This window comes from Talpa occidentalis, unplaced genomic scaffold (assembly GCF_014898055.3).
Source record: "Talpa occidentalis isolate TD23 unplaced genomic scaffold, MPIMG_talOcc4v2.1, whole genome shotgun sequence".
Taxonomy (NCBI): domain Eukaryota; kingdom Metazoa; phylum Chordata; class Mammalia; order Eulipotyphla; family Talpidae; genus Talpa; species Talpa occidentalis.
The window spans coordinates 16,610,880-16,629,222 of record NW_026555331.1 but is presented as its reverse complement, the minus strand read 5'-3'; the positions used below and the strand labels follow the sequence as shown (position 1 = coordinate 16,629,222).

General features: G+C 38.9%; 2 protein-coding genes across 5 annotated transcripts in view; one reads left to right on the top strand and one right to left on the bottom strand.

Annotated features, from left to right (window-relative positions):
• The window catches only part of MTBP (MDM2 binding protein), a 71,139-nt gene extending 70,551 nt beyond the window's left edge, over positions 1 to 588 (top strand). For all 4 annotated transcript variants that reach the window (XM_054692005.1, XM_054692004.1, XM_037502205.2 and 1 more), the window contains one exon: positions 278 to 588. In XM_054692005.1, coding sequence (XP_054547980.1) covers positions 278 to 313 — 36 coding nt within the window. In that variant the 3' untranslated portion in view covers positions 314 to 588. The remainder of the gene's footprint in view (positions 1 to 277) is intronic.
• A 1,407-nt stretch (positions 589 to 1,995) lies between these two features.
• The window catches only part of SNTB1 (syntrophin beta 1), a 208,622-nt gene continuing 192,274 nt past the window's right edge, over positions 1,996 to 18,343 (bottom strand). Inside the window, exons 5-7 of the mRNA XM_037502188.2 lie at positions 15,899 to 16,095; positions 12,735 to 12,925; positions 1,996 to 9,100 (exon numbers count right to left, since the gene is read on the bottom strand). Coding sequence (XP_037358085.1) covers positions 9,008 to 9,100; positions 12,735 to 12,925; positions 15,899 to 16,095 — 481 coding nt within the window. The 3' untranslated portion in view covers positions 1,996 to 9,007. The remainder of the gene's footprint in view (positions 9,101 to 12,734; positions 12,926 to 15,898; positions 16,096 to 18,343) is intronic.

The following is an 18,343-nucleotide window of genomic DNA, read 5'->3' as shown; positions in this document are numbered from 1 at the left end:
AGTAGCTCTTTAAAGACATATATTCAAATAAAAGTGAAAAAATAGGGCAGAATCTTCATTTTGACCACTGAGAACAATTTTTATGTTCTGCAGTGGAAGTTTAACAGAAAGTATTCAGTTAGAAAACGAAATGTGTTTTTAATATAAAATGTGTTTTAAGATATTGATGTTACTTTTTATTTTAAATTTTTTATTATTTTGTTGAGTTTTAGCAGTATCTTTTTCTATCACTTGTGTTTTTAGTAGGAATGTACCATAATTGTGTTTTTCCCCCTAGGTGATCGAATGGGTGTTAGAAAAGACAAGAAAGTAATAACACAGAAAACACAGAATCATTCTCCTTGGACAGTTAAAAACTGTGAAGAGCTATATTCTTTACAACTTCCTCCCTTAGTTTAAAAATTATAAACATTTTGAACTTTACTCAAAGACTAAGCATTAAATTTTTAAAGTTTCATAAATATTTTTATATAGCTTTGAGAATGCTCACTTAATGTATTTTTAGCTGTCTAATTCTGTATTTTACTATATTTTCAGTTTTAAAGTTAATCTTTTAATGTATTTCTTAAATATTACAACTGGTTATTTAATTATTTCAATAAATAGAAAAAGACATGTCTTTACTTCTTGGTAAATGTTTTTATTGTTAGACCTATTTAAGTTACAAAGTCTCAAATAAGACCTCAAGTACTGGATAAACTTGTGTAATGCTACTTGAAATTTAGCATATGCATATTATATTTCAATTAACCTTATCAATAACAAATGCAAAAACATGAACAAAAAATGTTAATGGGCTTAACTTTTTTTTTTAAAGATTTATTTATATGTAGAAGAACTGTGGTGTAGGCCAGTGTTGTGGGGGGTAAGAGGATTCACAGAGACAGAGTGGGGAACAGAATAGGTGGATCTACTGAAATACACTGCTGAGGGGAGCAGCATGGGAGACAGGAGAGGTCTGTTATGCCCTAAGAGGGTTAGCTCTCTGGCCAGGGATTGAACTCAGGTTGATGCAGTGATAGTGCTGAACCTTAACCCCTAAGCCACCAGGAAGGCCCTTAAATCACTTATTAAAAGGACATAAAATAGCCAAATTTTTAAAAAAGGGGGGAAAATTGGAGAATATTACTTTATTTGAAGACTTCAAGCTACAGTAATTGAGACAATCTGGTATGGAAATAAGAGTAAGTATACAGTAATTTCCCCCTTACCCACTGTTTTGATTCCATGGTTACCAGTATTCAACCGAGGTCTGAAAACAATGCTTACAGTAAGATACTTTAAGAGGGAGAGACCACATTCCTATAACTTTTATTACAGTATATTGTTACATTTGTATATTTATGCTATTTTATTATTGTTGTTAATCTCTTATTATGCCTAATGCATAAATTAAACTTTTAACATAGCTGTGTATAATTGGAAAAGACGTATTTATAGGTTCTGCTACTACCCATGGTTTCAGACATCCATTGGCTATCTTAGAACACATCCCCAAGGACAAGGGAAGACCACTGTATAGATTAGTGGAACAGAATAAAAGTTCAGGAGTACACCCACATATCATGCATTCCATTGAAGAAAGATTTTCTTTTTTCAAGAAGTGGAGTTTGAGTAAGTGGATATCCATCCATGTGGTAAAAATAAATGAACCTCAACTGTGACCTCACAACAAGTATAAATATTAATTTGATATGAATCATAAATTTAGGCCGAAAATCTAAAACCATAAAACTTCTAGAAGAAAATACAGAAAAATATGCATTGCCCTAGGCATACAGATATAGAAACAAAGATTTATTAGGACATGAAAGTACAAATCATAAATTAAAAAAAGCAACTGTACTTCATAATTAAAAAGTTTCACTCTTGAATAGACATCATTAAGAACAAGAAAATTGTCAAGCCTTAGACTCGGAGAAATTATTTGTAATGTATATGTTCAATAAAGTACTTTTATCTAGAATATATAAAGAGCTCTTATAACTTAATAAGATAGATATAATCCAGAATTTTTTGAATGGACAAAACATTTGGGAAAACATTTTACAAAAAGGATATAAGAATGGCAAACACATGAAAAGATCTTAGCATTATCAGTCAAGAGAATGCAAATTCAAACCGTAATGAGACCGTGAAACACCTACTAGAATGAATAAATTTTAAAACTGGCAATATCGTGTCTTGGTGACTATGCAGGGCATTTGGAAATCTCAGGCATTGCTTTTGGGAATAGAAAATGCTATAATACACTTTAGAAAATATTTAAATTTTTTTTTATAAAATTAAATTTGTATTTGGCATTATTACTTAGCCATTCCACTATTTGCCCAAGATTAAATCAAAACATATGTCTAGGGCCTCCCTGGTGGCGCAAGGGTTTAAGATACAACCTATGAAGCTATCCACAACCACTGCAGCACGAGTTCGATCCCTGTCCAGGGAACTACCCACAAGGCGTAGCAGACCTCTCCTAACTCACCCGCTGCTCCCCTCAGCAGTATATTTCAGTCAATCTGCCTGTTCAGCAGTATATTTCAGTCAATCTCCCCACTCTGTCTCTGGTGAATCCTCTCATCCTCCATACCTCTGGCCTGTACCCCAGTTCTTGTATGCATAACTAAGTAAATCTTTGGAAAACAAAACAAAACATTTGTCTATACAAAAAATTGAGCCTAAATTCTTCGACTAGCTTAATCCTTAATAACCCCAAACTGGAAACAACCCAAATGTCCAGCAACAAGCTGAATAATTATAAAATATCCGTGCAATGGAATACTACTCATCAATATAAAGGAACAAACTACTAGATATGAACAATGTGAACTCTCAAAACATGCTGCGAAGAAAATGCCAGAAATATGAAATTCTAGGAAAGTTAAATATGGAGTCTTAGCAAACAAAGAATGATTTCCTGGGGTCAGATGTTGAAGTGACTGATTAGAAAGTAGCCCCCCAAAAACTTTGTGCTGCTATAAAAATGTTCTGTGTCCTGATCATGATGTGATTAGGTGACTTTTACCAAAACTTATCAAAACTGTGTACTTAAAATTATCACATGCTCTATAGCCTGGGCACTAGAATGTTCTTTGAGGCATTTAACTCACCCTGCCTTGATTTCCTTTTTAAACTCCTTTGCTTATCAAAATCCAAGGATACCAAACTCAGATGTAGGCCATGCTTAATCACAGCAGTCTCCTTCATGTGCATGCTATTAAATTGATTTTTCCTCTGCCAACCTGTCTGCTGCTGTTCTGGGTATTTATCCAGCCTGAGAAGTTGGAGGACCTGGGCTGTTCCCCTCTGCCCCATAGCCTTGTCCCTGGGAGGCCTTTCCTCAGTGGATGCATGTTCCCACTCCTGTCTCCTGTTCCCACTGGGCGTCCTTATTTTTCTCCAGCCTCCGCCGCTGCCCTGCTCTTCATGCTGTGATACCATCTGAGCAATGTTCTCTGTAAGGAGTCTTACGCTCCTCCAAGAAAAGGCCTTATTTTTGTCCAAGGGGATAATGAATAGTGTATAAAAGGCCAAAATAGAGGTTCCTACTGCTTTTCTGTCAGACAAATGTGATTCCATATCATCCTTGGACATGGTTTAGTCATGTTAATGAGGTATTAGACTTGCTTCCCCTTGTGAAATCAAATTTAGTGTGATTTAGAAGACCACAGGTGACAAGGTAATTAATTTCCGATCATATAGTCAAACAGTTCTATTATTCAAGACTTCATAAACCAGATAAAAATATTGCTTACTATTATCAGAACATTAGAAAATGTTTTTTTAAAAAGGAAGTACATTTAAGAAGTTCATTAAATATGGAGGGATATTCAGGTCATACCCACGATTCCGAGATCATTAAAAAAAAAAAAGGTATTCTTCCAGGCACTTTTATACAAGAATGAATATACTCCATGTGTGTCTGTTTCTCAACACTCTTATAGGAATTTTTATGTCCCCTTTGCTATCATAAGGTAAAAGTAATAAATAATGGTCATAGGCTAATAATGGTCATTGGCTGTTCCCTAGAAAAGGAAACCTCAGGCAAAAAATTAAATACTGATGCTTTATTTGGGAGGTCTAATTCCAGGGTGCCAAGAGTGAAGAATGACAGGGGGAAAGACAGGGGAGGCAGGAGAACAAGACAATGGGATGCAGAGCTCCACTGGCCACTACTTTGAGGCCTGAAGCGATGGCCAGTCACCCAGCAGGTATGAGCATGTATGAGAGCATATATGAGAGCATACATCTCAGCATGTATGAGAGCATACATCTAGGTATCTGTATCTGCATCTTGCAGAACTTGCATTGAGAGATTTTTCCCGTGTGAGCACATACAGATGGACACATTCCTTTAACTTTCTAACAGTCACAGATGATTCTAATATATTGGTGGTCCAGGATTGATTTAACTGTCGATGATCATATCGCCCTTTTAGGTTCATGTTACAAATAGTGCTGCAAAGAAGATCCTTATACATTAGTTCTTCTGCATTTGTGCAAATGTATCTCTAAGAGAACATCCCATAAGTCAAAAGATAGATGTATTTAAAATTTTTTTATAGACAATATTAATTTCCTTCTGAATTGTTGCCAACTATTTACCTTCCTGTGGTATATAAATGCTTGTTTTCCTATCATGTCCCATGCTAGATATTTTGAAGGATTTTAATCTTCACTAATTGGTTCTTTAAAGATGAAAATGAGGAATTCTAAGTGTTCTATTTAAGGCCTTTTTCAGATAATTTTATTTTACATAGTAGTCCCCAGCCTTGATTTGTCAATTTATATAGGACTTTTATGTGGTAAAAGATCGGATTTTCAATGTTTTCCAAGGTAGAGCAGGGATGACTGAAAGTTAGGCAGAGGCAAGTTCTGGTTCTAAGAATGTACGAACTTTCTCAGGTCTAGCCTCACAGCAATGGTTTGACCTGAGAGATAGGACGCTCCCTCCCCAGAGCTGGAAATGTTCAGTTTCAGGGGGAATGAAGTACAAGAAATGTTTAGGAGGAGATTCCTGAGTTTAGTGGAATTTTATACAAGGCCAGTGTAGCATGGCATATATGACTTTAGGAGGTCCAAACTTGAAAAACTTTTTACATCAGTTGTAATTTTTTTCCATAAAAATTATTTATTGAGGTAACAGTGGTTTACAACACTGTATATGATTTAGATGTGAACCTTCACACCTCCTCTGATGTATGTCACCACACCCACCCACCTCGAAAGCGCCCCTAAGTCCGTAACCCTAGGCCATTGGATCCTCTGCCCACTTTGTTACCATCTCCATTTTACGCTCCCCCTCTGGTCATCTCAATTCTGCAGATTTCTAGGGTTTGTTTTGGTTTACTTTTGTCAGCTCCTTTGTTTTGTTTCTCTATATTCTACATATAAGTAGAAATCTAACTGGTGTATATTTGCTTTTATATGTATATATTATGGTGCCATATTACTAGCAAACATATACCCTAAGATACTAAAGTGGTATTACTAAAATGATGAATAATAAACTTTGGGTACTAATGTGCTTGATGACCTCTAAAATCTCTTCAATACTGAGATAGTTTCAGTGTTATCTCAATGCTATTACTGATAAATATTCAAAGAGTAGAAATATTTTCAACTCTGGCCTGCTAACAGTTTAAAAACAAACCAAGTCCCCTGAGAATATTATAGTTTGAGGACTTTAGTATCTGATGCTATACACAGAAATCATGCACACCAAAAAATTGCTAGAGTCACCCCCTTTATCTTCTAGCACCTTCTAACTCCAAATGGAGGAAGAGAAAGGAGAACAAAGCCCTCACTCCCATAGCCTTCTGTGGCCACTATGAAACCACCAGCCAGTCCACCATATTCAGAGGTGAATATTTATTTAATTCACATATAAATGTTACATGATATCCATGGTGCTATAAACATAGGCACATTTTTTTAAACTCAAGGTACATTCAAAAATTATCTCCTCACCCCATCTCATCCAACCCCCTCATGATAGAATAGCTAATATTTGTAAAATCAAGGTCAGAAAGCCCTTGCCTTTATTTTAGGGGAATCCTTCAAACCATGAACATCATTCATTCTGACTTCAACCATGCAGAGTCAATAAGCTTTTGGACAAAAGGATGTGCTTTTAGCATTTTAATTCTATCAATTGATAGAATTAATTGAGTGCTTCTGCTGGCATATTTTTAGAATAGGTTTATGGTTTTGTTTCTCTGTTTTCTCTCTGGCCTCCTTTAAATCTGTGCTGGGTGCTCTAACCATGTCATAATACCAAAGGGCTCTCCTAACCACATATACTAGCAAGTGGGCAGCCGCCCTCTGAGAACAGATGAAAGCATCATTCATTGCATTGGTTCACCTATAAAGGACAGACACTAAATTTAATAATTCATTGATTCAAATAAGAAATGGGCTTTAAGTACAGAGCTAACTGGACAAAAATAAATTCCCCAAGTGACTGCTGATTTGATGACTGCACCCGGGCACAATCCAGATGTAGAGTTTGTACCAATCACAACATTTATAACACATCAAGGCAAGAGTAAGATCTGCAGTTACAGTCTTGTAACTTACTCAATTCAGAATGAGTATTTGAAATTGATTTATCATAGTCTCTCTGATCCGATGCACTTTAACTTGGAGGAAAAAAATGATTCATAAACACAATTCTCTTAGTAAAATTTTCTATTTCTTACTAAGAACACATTTTAATTCAGAAAATGCATTAACTTTATTCAAATATATTTTTCTAAAATATAAATATTTAAATTAAATTTTTATAAATGTGGAGAATGTAGTTTCTGTTGACCCCACCCAGATATTAATCAGTCTAAAACTTCAGGGATAGAGAAGTGATATTGTAATTTTGATCATTTTAATTTGTCTATAAATATATAATAGGATCTTTGTGACTTAATTATGAGTAATTAACTCATACTTTATGTCGTACTGAGCACCTTAGATTACATATTATTGAATTAAACTATTAGCATTAATATATGTATTTTAATGTTATTTACAATACATAAGTATAATTCTCTTGTATACAACATTCCAGTGATTTTGAAAATATATAATGAAAGAGTACAGTATAATTTACAAATGCATCAAAGCTTTCCTACAATGTTCAGGCTTGGACTTCACTCTTCAGCATTTCAAAATAGGAAACAAAGAAACAAACAAATCCGAGTCCCAGCTCTGTTTTCCAAAGTGTGTTTTTTTAAACACTAGCTTTGGAAGAAAGGGGTTCTGCAGGTAAGCATAAGGATGGCTCAGTGATCTCCCCTTGAAAAATCACAATGTACATGAAAAGTCTGAGGAGGCTTGCAATCATGAAACCTGTTTAACATTTTAAAACTCAGTATTTAACAAACACTTTTTATCACCAGACTTCTTTCTCCACACCCTGGCCCCAAACACCACACAATCAAGGCCCTCTGGAACTAGTCTTGCATGATACACACTTCAGGGAAACACTGATGGAAAATAAAACTGCAACTCAATAAACACAAGTCTGAATGAGTAAAATCATATTCCTTTAAACAGCTTCACTTATTAAAGCTCTTTGCATAGGTATTTGCTAAAATACGATTCTGGAAAAACACACAATTCTAACCCTGAATATCTTGTCTATCAACTAAAGGAAAAAGAAGGGTTACATGTTAACAGAGATTCTAGAATTTTCAAGGTTGGAGGAAAGTGACTTGAAAATCAAATAATAGGTGTATTTTTAGTGAATTCATTTTGAAAGATAAAAGAGCAAAGCTTTAAATCAGTAATGTGCTCTATGGTGTCTGAAAATATTCTTGTAGAAAAATATCAGGTCATTATATTATTTCCCTGGAATTCCAAGAGCTGCAGATGTGATCAATAGTTTTGATTATAGTGCTAGGGCTATATAATATATATATATATATATATATATATATAATAATATATGTGTGTGTGTGTGTATGTGTGTAAAACCCAGCATCATCCATATATGAGCCTGCTCTATTACTTGTTTGAAAATGCATGCATACAAGCATAGGCAGAAACAAGGATCAAATTGCTCAGTACCTCCACTAAAAATCATGAGATGGGAATAGTTAACTCCATGCATTTATATATAGAGATACATATGTGTATGTACCTTTATATATATATATATATACACACACACACACACATACATATACATATATATGACAATCTTAAGAAATATCCATAATTTGCTTTCTATAAATAAAGCTATCAGTCTTGGCTAGCAGACCTTGGTGTGAGTCCAATTCAGAATTAATCATCTTTCATGCATACTACTCTTCAGGGAAGCTTTACAATTTAAGCAGTTTACCTTGGCTCAGATTCTACCAGCTTACAGCTCAGATCGGTATTTGGTGCTTTATTTAATTCCCGCTCATGCTAATGAGAACACTTTAGAATCATTCTACATCATTGAAAGATAATTCATTAAGAAAAAGTAACAGCTGTTTTGTACTTAAATAAAAGGTGAGTTTCCATTTACAATACTTCTCTTTCCTAACCAGTGAAAGTCAACTCAATTAGAAGAAATCAATCACAATAAAACAAGAGATCATTGTAATTGGGGTGTGTGTATGTGTGTGTAAAAATGTCCATGCCTCATCTGTTCAGCCTTGCTTACCTGGGTGAACCAGTTGCCTAGAAACGAGGATGATTAAGATCTGTACATGCTGTTCTAATGCTCATGTCCTTGATTGTGATTAGTTGAAAGCTATGTTGTATTTCCAATTGCTCTCACCTCTTTACACTTTCACTGTTCTATAAAGACAGTTTTATTCTGCTATTGTGGTGCTTTCTTAGGGAAGCCCCTTGTCATTGGTGAAGCTGACAGAGGAGTCTGGGGTGGCTACACAGGATGCTGGGGAGCTAAAGCTGCCGGTGGCATGCTACATCGGGAGCAGGGCTCACTGCAAAAGGGGTCTGGTGTTTCACTTTCTGACAGTCTCACAAACTTCCCTTTCTGAAAGGCAAGTTGTCCTTCCATTCAGGCCACCAAGCCCAATCTTGTGATCTTGGCTGACAGGAATGAGTGAATGATGAAAACCACTGGCTTCGGGCAGGAATGAAGGTCCAGTTGCTGAAATTCAAAAAAAAAAAAAAAAAGAACATGAGAGATTTTAAATGATTGTGTTGTACAGAAGAGTGATTTACACATCAAACATTTTGGTGCACTTTCTGCCTTTGGTACTAACTGGAGCAATTAGGTTTTTCCATCTTTGCCCCTCAATGAGATTTAAAAAAACAACAACCACTTTGAATTTATTCTTTATATCTCCTATCCTTCCAAAACAGGTTCTGTGCAATTTTTATATACCAATAGTATAAATATTGATGTTACCTTTTTGTCTAAACAATTTAGTTTTGGTGTCACCATAATGATGTTATTTATCTTGAATTAGCTACAGCATAAAACGCTATTAAATTTCACATCGGCAGATGAGCTTCAAGTCCTGGTTCTAACATGTTTTAGATGTGCCCTCTTGGACAAGCTGCTTACAGTTTTTCCCGGGGCCTACCCCACTCAACGGGGTAATTGGGGCATTCAATGAGATGCTGTTGTATGGGAAAATTCTTTGCAAACTAAAACACAGACCCCACACTGCTAAGCAGCTGTGGCTTCAGAGTCCCGGCCTCTTTAGCTGTGATAAGCATGTACATAGACGTCTGTTAAGGCCCCTTCGAAAGCCTCATCCTTCTCGTGTGTTGCTAAAGATCACAGCATGGTAATCAGGTTGAAATTTTTTATCACCTGATATCACTCACTCCTGCCCTAAAGTAGGAGAATGGGAGGTGCTCCTGATTCTCATCTGCTGTCTCTAATTTTGTTATGATGATACTATTGGGGAATAACAACCAGAACATATACTATCTACATTGTACTTACCATGAACCAGCTACTGTGCTGTGTTTACTACGCACAATATTATTTAATTCACCCAAAACCCCCTCCCGAACCTCCCCAACAAGTATCCTATTATCTCTAGGGTTTTTTTTAAGGTTTATTTATTTATGCATACAAAAGCTGGGGTATAGGCCAGAGGTGCAGAGGGTGGGGAGTAAGAGGATTCACCAGAGACAGAGTGGGGAAAGAACAGGCAGATTTGACTGAAATTGCTGAGGGGAGAAGGTGGCTGTGGATAGCTTAATAGTGCTGCAACTCGCGCCTTGCATCACCAGGAAGGCACTATCTCTAGATTTTATATGGGAAATTGAGACTTGGAGAAGTTACAAAGTTTTCTGAGATCATAGATCTTACAGTCAGGAGAAAGTGAACTCACCGGCAGGTCTATTTGATACCAGTGTGCGGTCAGTCCCCCCAAATGGAGTTCTCCATAAGCCCAGAACAGGCCTCTCCTCTCCATGGTACAGGAACCAGAGGCCAAGGAAGGCCCTGATAGCTGTGAGGGGTCTATTACCATTACACAAAGAATAGATTGTCTCAGTGAGAGCAGTGAGGATGCTGAAAGCTGAGGGAAAGAGATCATCATGTCCTAAACTTCTGCCCTTTTCCTAACTGAAGAACTGATCACTCTTCTCCATTTTAGGGCCTAGAAGAATTTGGTTTGGGGGTGTCATCCAGTTCTGGGTTTATCCGTAAACATGCTCTAAGAGTAAGGATAAGGTCACTCCCTTCTTGTCTCCTCCTCTCTGTTCTTGAGGCCCCAGATCCTAAACCACAGGATAAATATTCCTGGACTGCTCCATTATTCTTTAGAATTTACAACTATGTGAATTCCCTATAAATACATTAAATTCATGTTTTTCTTTTGTTAACCCATCTCCTGCTCTTTTAATTACTCATCTAGCCCAAGAAGTGCCCAAAATGGATAGGATGGATTATTTTGCACCCTGACACCATATTCAGGGCTTCCTATAATATTCTAGTTCTTTAACATGGATTGCAACTTTTGCAAGTATACTTAAAGCTGACTTAGTCACTGTATTTTATGATCGAGGAGACTCAGGTATAAAGAAGTAAAAGGATCAGCCCAAGACGGTGGGAGTTATAGACTCACCAACTAACTTTCGATGTACTGCATTTCATAAACCTCAGGTCTGCTCCCTTCTATCATCTGGGAAAGGCCTGAGATCTGCCTTTTGGGGTTGCTCAACTAGACAGTGAGGGAGTAGTGTCATCAGCCTAATGTACTGGCAGCAAAAAACTAGTCCTTCCTAAATCTTCCACATCAGGTCATAATTACAGGCAGAAAGGCTGAAATGTGGACATAAGTACTTTTCCTCCTGTGCAAAAATAGCCTTAAATTTTCAAGCCAAGGGAAAGGCAGTTCTTGTTCTTTTCCACTTTGCTAGGGAGTAGTCACCTTTTGGGGGAAAAAAAAACCCACACAATTGAGTGAATGATAGAACAAGCAACTGAACTAGAAATATTCTTAGTAAACTGGATTTTCAGATCACGTCTGTGTTTCCAAACTGATGCTTCAGGCTGGACTTACTGATTGAAATGCATAAGTAAACAACAGCAATAACAACAAAATCTAAACTTCCATGGATTCACTTCAAGGATAGAAAGACAACTGGCTGGAAATCAACAATTAGATCAATTGTCAGCTACAGGGATAGCTCTTGGGCTGGGGGCTTCCTCGAGACTGCCTGTGGGCTCATGGTGAGAAGTCTCAGGTGCTGGAGCCAGCAGTGCTGTAACATCTGGAACAACGACGATGCTGGAGATTGAGGCCCCAACACTCATTCAAGTGTAGTCCATCAGCCTCTGCCACATACCCTGAGAGAATTATCAATAAAGTCCCACAGGAGAAATGACTGAAGTAATTGTGGAGAGATTGGAAGGGCTAAGGGGCAGTGATTATGGAAGGCAGTAGCTGGATGGAAATGACTGGATCTTTAACATTGAGACTTTTCTCTGCATTCTCCATATTCCCCATTTTTCTTATCAAGATGAAGTCAACCCATATTAGCTGACTAGCCTAGTGACTAGTGACTAATGAGACTAGTTAGTACAAGATCAAGGTCCTCTCTGAAGTTCTATATTCGACAGTTGAAACAACACACCACGTCGTTCTGAGAAATGTCAGGAGCTGCACTTGTGAGCAAGTAGGAGAATGTGCCATTCTCACCCTTCTGTCAAACGGAGGAAATAGACTTTTTCCACCACGGTAGGCACTAAGGATCACAGGAAATCGTGAGCTGAAATACATGGGTGGCGTGCACTGATATGAGAAGTATAAATGTTACCTTAACTGACAAATTTGCTAATTTTGTTGGGCATTAGTTGTCTTGGCCAAAAACTGCCCTGGTTTGACCCTCTTTCCACTCATGTAGAGTCAACAGATTTCTCTTTGCTTCCTGCCTGGCCCTTCTGTCTTGTCCCTGATCCAGCTCCTTTGCTTCTCGCTCTTTTCTGTCTGCTCCTGGAAGGCCTTCCCGAAGGCCAGGACTGTGTAATGCAGAAACCTGCAGGACTCTACATGATAAGAATTGCATGCTGACATTGTAAAGGATTCTTTCCTTTGGTTCAAATATTTATGTGATATTTTTAGTAGGAAATGAGACCAAAGTAAAAGAGCTTTGAAATCACGGGATCCTGTTTTTCAAGGATCAAATAAGATGTGAATCTGCAAATTATTTAATAGTCAAATGTTAAAGAATGTGAGACAACATTATGTTTGCAAATCATTACAGGTATGTGGGATGAACAGCTGAAAATCACAACACTGAAAGACAAGTACACTTACAATCTCTCCATCTTTGCCTCCAAAATCTAAATACAGCATCCTGATTCCATCATCTGAAGACATTTTCAGCTTTTCATAAGGAGACTGTATGATTGTCTTGGGAAAGGCACCCTCCTGTGGTTCAGTGGTTAGAGAAAATCCATTCTCATAATGGATGGTCAAACGGCACTCCTGGTTTTTGTAGGTGCACGCTGAGGGAGAGACACAGAGGAGGAATGAAAAATGGAAGTTATTCTAGTTCCCGAGCACTTAACACTTCAATTCTCCTCCGTCTCCCAGGGAACAGACACAAATTTCTAAAGTTAAAAATCTAGTCGTTGTATCTGCAAATATTCTTCTTACATAGATTTTACTTGTACCGTGATTTAACTTGCACCATGACACTAAAAGAAGTGAATGGAAAGAAATGCCTTTTCCTGGGATTTACTGCACTTTCTCTGTGCTTTTGTGCTTTTCTCAGCATCTGGGAACAAACTGGTGAACCTGCTTTCCAATAGCCTTGCCTCAATCCGGGAAAGCCTGACATTTGATTTAGAATAATTATCATCTGTATCATCATCATCATCATCATCACACACACAGACACACATACCCCCTAAATACATGCAAAATCAATGCCATGTCTACCACCTGGTGAAAAAAAAGCCAGCATTTCCAGTTACATTAACAAGCTTGATCAATGTAACACTTACCTAAGAGTTAAGTGTGAAGACTTAAATAATTTCATATTTATTTTTTTTAAGTTGAACGAAACTCATTTTGTACACAGAAAGGAGCACTTTTATATTTCCCTGGTGCCTGACAAGTTGGGGTCCTGGAAAGCTGCTGCTGTGGGTGGGTGTCAGGTGTGGCATCAGGAACTCCGGGTGGTACCCACAAGGTGCCCTCTCATTAAAAGGACCAAGACTGAGGCCTTTTGATGAGGTTGGGACAAGTGTTTAATCTGAGGTCCTTGTGCTTAGGAAAAGATACCAGCACTTGAGGCTTATGAGCCAGACAGGGGACTGCCACCAAATCTGAGTTCCTGTTTAGGAAGACTTGTTGCAGGGTAAATGATGTCAGGCTTTTCTGCCCTCCTGCCATTAGGATTGAAGATGGATCCCTGTGGTCCTGAATGCATGCCTGATGGTGGGCACCTGGAGTGGGGTGTGGGCATGTGAGGCCCACACCCCACTAGGCCGAGAGATTGGGCTTATAAGGGCGGTGTTATGGGGACACCAGCGGAACAACAGAACCACCAGAACACAACGACCAGAAGAACAAGCGAGAGATGGGAAGAGAACCAGAGGCCAAGAGAGAATGCTGGAGAGCCCAGTAAGCATCAAGATTTGCTGGGGGTTGGAGTGCCTGCCAGCCTCCTGTCCCCCCAGCACCCCTGCCTGCCATGTACCTGATAATAAAACCCTGAAAAAGCCACCGAGGGCTCCAGAATTCTCCTCCTTCACCCGTCTGCTTGGGTCATAGATATCCTGCTCTATGCCATCCTGTGGCTGCGTCAAAGAGTTCTGGAAAAGGTTATTAAGTATTAGATTGGATTTTTTTTTTCCCCCTTACAAAACACCACATTTAACCGATCCTGGCAAGGAAATTGGCCCCAGCTCTCAGATACATCTTAAGGTTCTTTAGGGAAACCAGATATTTTCTTTGCTGGGAGTGGGGGTTGGGAGGAGTAAGAGTAAGGGCTTTATTGTTTACTCTGCCATCATTAGCTCAGCTTAGTTTTATAAGCCCAACTGAATTTCACCTTGGCACAAACTTCTGAAGCAAGACCTTAATTTACTATTACAGCAATGCTGAAGGTTTTGAAGTGGTCGCCATCCAGGTGGTTTTTAGATTTCATAACTGGAGTTCTTTCTTCTCTGTGCCATTTATCATTCTTACACCCTGGTGCTTAGGATATAGGGAGGAACTTGGCAAAGAGTTTTTTACTTTCCTCCCTCATGAGTGGTAAGGATAGGGAGAGGGGATGATTCCAAGATTGAGGAAGGAAATAGGAATCTCCAACTGCTCACAGTCAGGTGGCTTCTCAATAAACTTCTGGTGAAGCCCCGCCTTCTCGTTGAAGCCCTGCCTCCGATTAACCATGGGCACCTGCAACTTATACCGAAGGCTGGTCCTTCCCACCAGTGTTCTCTAACAGGTATACGCGTCCTCTGAGCAAGCCCCACAGGAAATCTTAGACCCTTGTCTCCTTCCAGATGGATGGATGTGACATGGATGACCAGGGACAAGAGGCACAGGTGTGTGCATGACTTTATCGTGAAAGCTCATTTTTGCAATTTTTCATTTCTTCCACCTGCAGAATGTGGGCAACTGTGCTTCAATGGTGTTGGGCTGTTTTCCTTCCTCTATGTTTGAACTTCAAAGCTCTGCCATTGGCTATTCCAAATGAACTGATAGTAATTACTTTTAATTCTAGTTGACCTCAAAAGGTATTCATGGCCTTTCCATAATGGAATCGGTTATCTGAAGATGTTCTCAATCTACACAGGATAAATTGAACACATTACAGAGTTAATTGAAGTTCTGATTACAACATCAGCCCCTTTCCCTAACTCTCTGGAGGCATCTTTCCATTTGTAACTGTTGCACCTTTCGTCATTTCCATAATTTCTTCTCTTCTGCCACCCTGCTAACTCAGTTCATACAACTCTTTGTTATTGTCTGGTCAGCCTATCAATAGCCTCATCATTTTGCTGTCCCAATAGAGTTCAGTTTATGGGAATCTTCTCTACTTTCTGCAGCTAAATGCCTTTCATTCTGTTCTTCAGAGTTTGGTTCTCCAGTTTTCTGATCAGTTTTGTGAGCTACCTGACATATTTTGAAAAATTTTATTTTGTGATAAATTACTCAGAATCTATTTCTCTTGTTTATAACAAGAACTCTACCAGTTTGTGCCTTCAAGTCCATGCTTTCAGAAAGCCTCCAAAGTGATAGGTAGGACAATGACATCTAATTACCCAAGTCATTAACTTCTTTTACATGATGATAGGATAAGGTTTTCCACAACCAAAATCTCCAGTAGATCACACAGTACATTAATTTAGAGGAATCTCAGTTTCTTGCTAGACTCTTAGTAGCCCGAAGGCCAGTAATGGAAACTACTTTGAGGCCAGAGTAGAGGATGATCTTCCTGTCAACAACCCATCGCCGGCCATGCTCACCTGTGGTGATTTCAGCAGTGAGTTCGGCAGAGTTGTGGCAACCTTGGACTATGCTCCTTGTCCAGTGCGAGAGGTCCCTGCTGACCTCTGCCCTGAAGAGATGTGTTTCAATTCCTTGCCTGGTTCCAGTTCGTGTCGCAAAGGACAGGTCCACGCCAGCCTGGGGTGATCCTTTCCCTGGACCTGAATGGACCAGCCTGTTGAGAAAGAGAGAGAGAAAAATCATTGAAAGGAAACCATTTTATGCACTTGACGTGGCACCAGATCAAAGTCCCCAAATGGGTGATTAGTCCTCAAGTTTCTGATCTAGAACCAAAGGATCCATTATCTCCTCATGTTCACCATGGTTTCCTGCCATCTCTTGTAGTTGCTTACCGATGGAAGAGTAAAATTAAGAAAGTGCCCATGAACATGGCATTGGACTCAGTCCACAAAGGAACTGAACAATATGACTTCAACTATAGCCAGACAAACTCAACTATACACACTCAGCCAAAAACAAATATTAAGTGAATGAGAGAAAGCTTTAAGTTGTGTGTGTATTTCCCCCACGGTTCCATTCCTGGGCATATATTTGTCCCAATGTGAGCATGAGGTGGGAAAGAGAATACATTGTATTTCCCTCCTGTCTCCTTGTTTGGAGCATCTGTACTTCTGGGCATGCATTTTCATTCCAAGTAGCCTGCATGCAAGCTGATGACCACAGGACTCCATCGAAGGAGGAGCAATCTGTGTGCGTGTTAAAGAACTGGCAAGATAATTGTACATTATTGGAGATTTAAGGAATTTTCAAGAGTGGATTTTTATCACAGGTTTTCACACTGACTTCAGGACCTCTGCTCAGCATAAAATATGACTTGCATAGTAAATATTTTCTGGAAGGTCAGACTTGAAGCAGGAGGAATCAGAGTCACTTGGTGCAAACTCTGAGGAGGCACCGGCTCCTACTTCTCACTTGCCCCCTTTCAGCACATCTCTCAAGCTCTCTCTTCCCCAGATCTCAGCCCCCTTTGGGGAGAGATGCTCATATCAATAATTTGCAGAATAACATGAGTATAATTTAGTAACTATTACTTCTCTTAGGGTTTTGTGTATAATTTAATAAATGTTATTTCTCTCCAGGTATTTGCCAGATCCACCTTATCTTTTAATGCAGAAAGAAACATTTTATCACTTGCTAGAGAGAGTTCATGTGACCTGTTCATTTGGTAGATGGGGGAATTATTTTCTTAAGCAAACAAGTCTGCTACCTTTAGATTAAAAACTGCACAAAGGAAATCCAAAAGCTTATTTTCTCTGGTCAGCTTAAATATTGTAGGCCAAAATTATCAGTGCAATAAAACATATTGCAGCCTGTTGAATTTCAACCAACAAGCTTGTTGTATAACTCTGAGGAGCTTTCTTTAACTTACGAAGTGGCAATTACATGGGAGGGGTGATTTGCAATGCCAACTTGAAGACAATCTTGATGGAAGTCTTTCCGGTGTAAAATTCTTGGAAGATAGAGAAGTTCCTCACATAACAAATGTGGGCAAGAGGGGACTCCCCTGGTGGCACAGGCAGGTGGTTGAGTGCTGTGCTGTGAAGCTGCCCACAGCCTCTGCAGCACGGGTTTGATCCCCACCAGCCAGCAAGTGAGAATCCCACATGGCACAGCAGACCCCTCCTGTCTCGCCCGCTGCTCCCCTCAGCGGTGTATTTCGTCAGTCTGCCTGTTCTGTTCCCTGCTCTATCTCTGGTGACTCCTCTCACCTTCCCATGTATCTGGCCTGTACCCCGGTTCTTGTATAAATAAAAAAAAATCTTAATAAAGAAAACAACAAATGTGGGCAAGAATCTGGAGAAAGGGAAGCTTTGTACACTCTTGGTGAGTATGTCATTTGGTGAGCCATTATCAAAAACAGTATGGTGGTTTCTTAGAAATTAAAAACTAGAGCAGTCATGTGATCCAACAATCCCTCTTCCAGGAATAGCTGAACGGAGCAAAATCAGTATCTTAAAGAGATGTTTACCCCCCTCCTGGCCCACCACCATGCCCAGGTTCATTGCAGCCTTATTCCACAACAGCCAAGCTATGGAAACAACCCGAATGCCCCTCTACTTATCTCATCATCAAATTCTAATTGAAAAGAAAAGGGAAGAAGAAAATTGGATTTCTCAACTAAGTGTGACTTAGCTAATATTTATACTGAAGAACAAGTTGGTTATTCTGAAGAATAGCAGACATGCTGAATTATGTATTCTCTGGACTGTGTCAATATTGGTTAACGAAACATGAGGTATTTAATGTAAACTCTGAGAAAAAGCAAATTATCTCCCACTCCCAGCGTGTGTACTGGCTACAAAAGGGTGCTTGTCCCAAATTAACACCAAGTGAAGTACGTCAGCGACACATGCACATGGTCTCACATCCTCCAGATGGAGTATTACACAAACCTTGAAAGT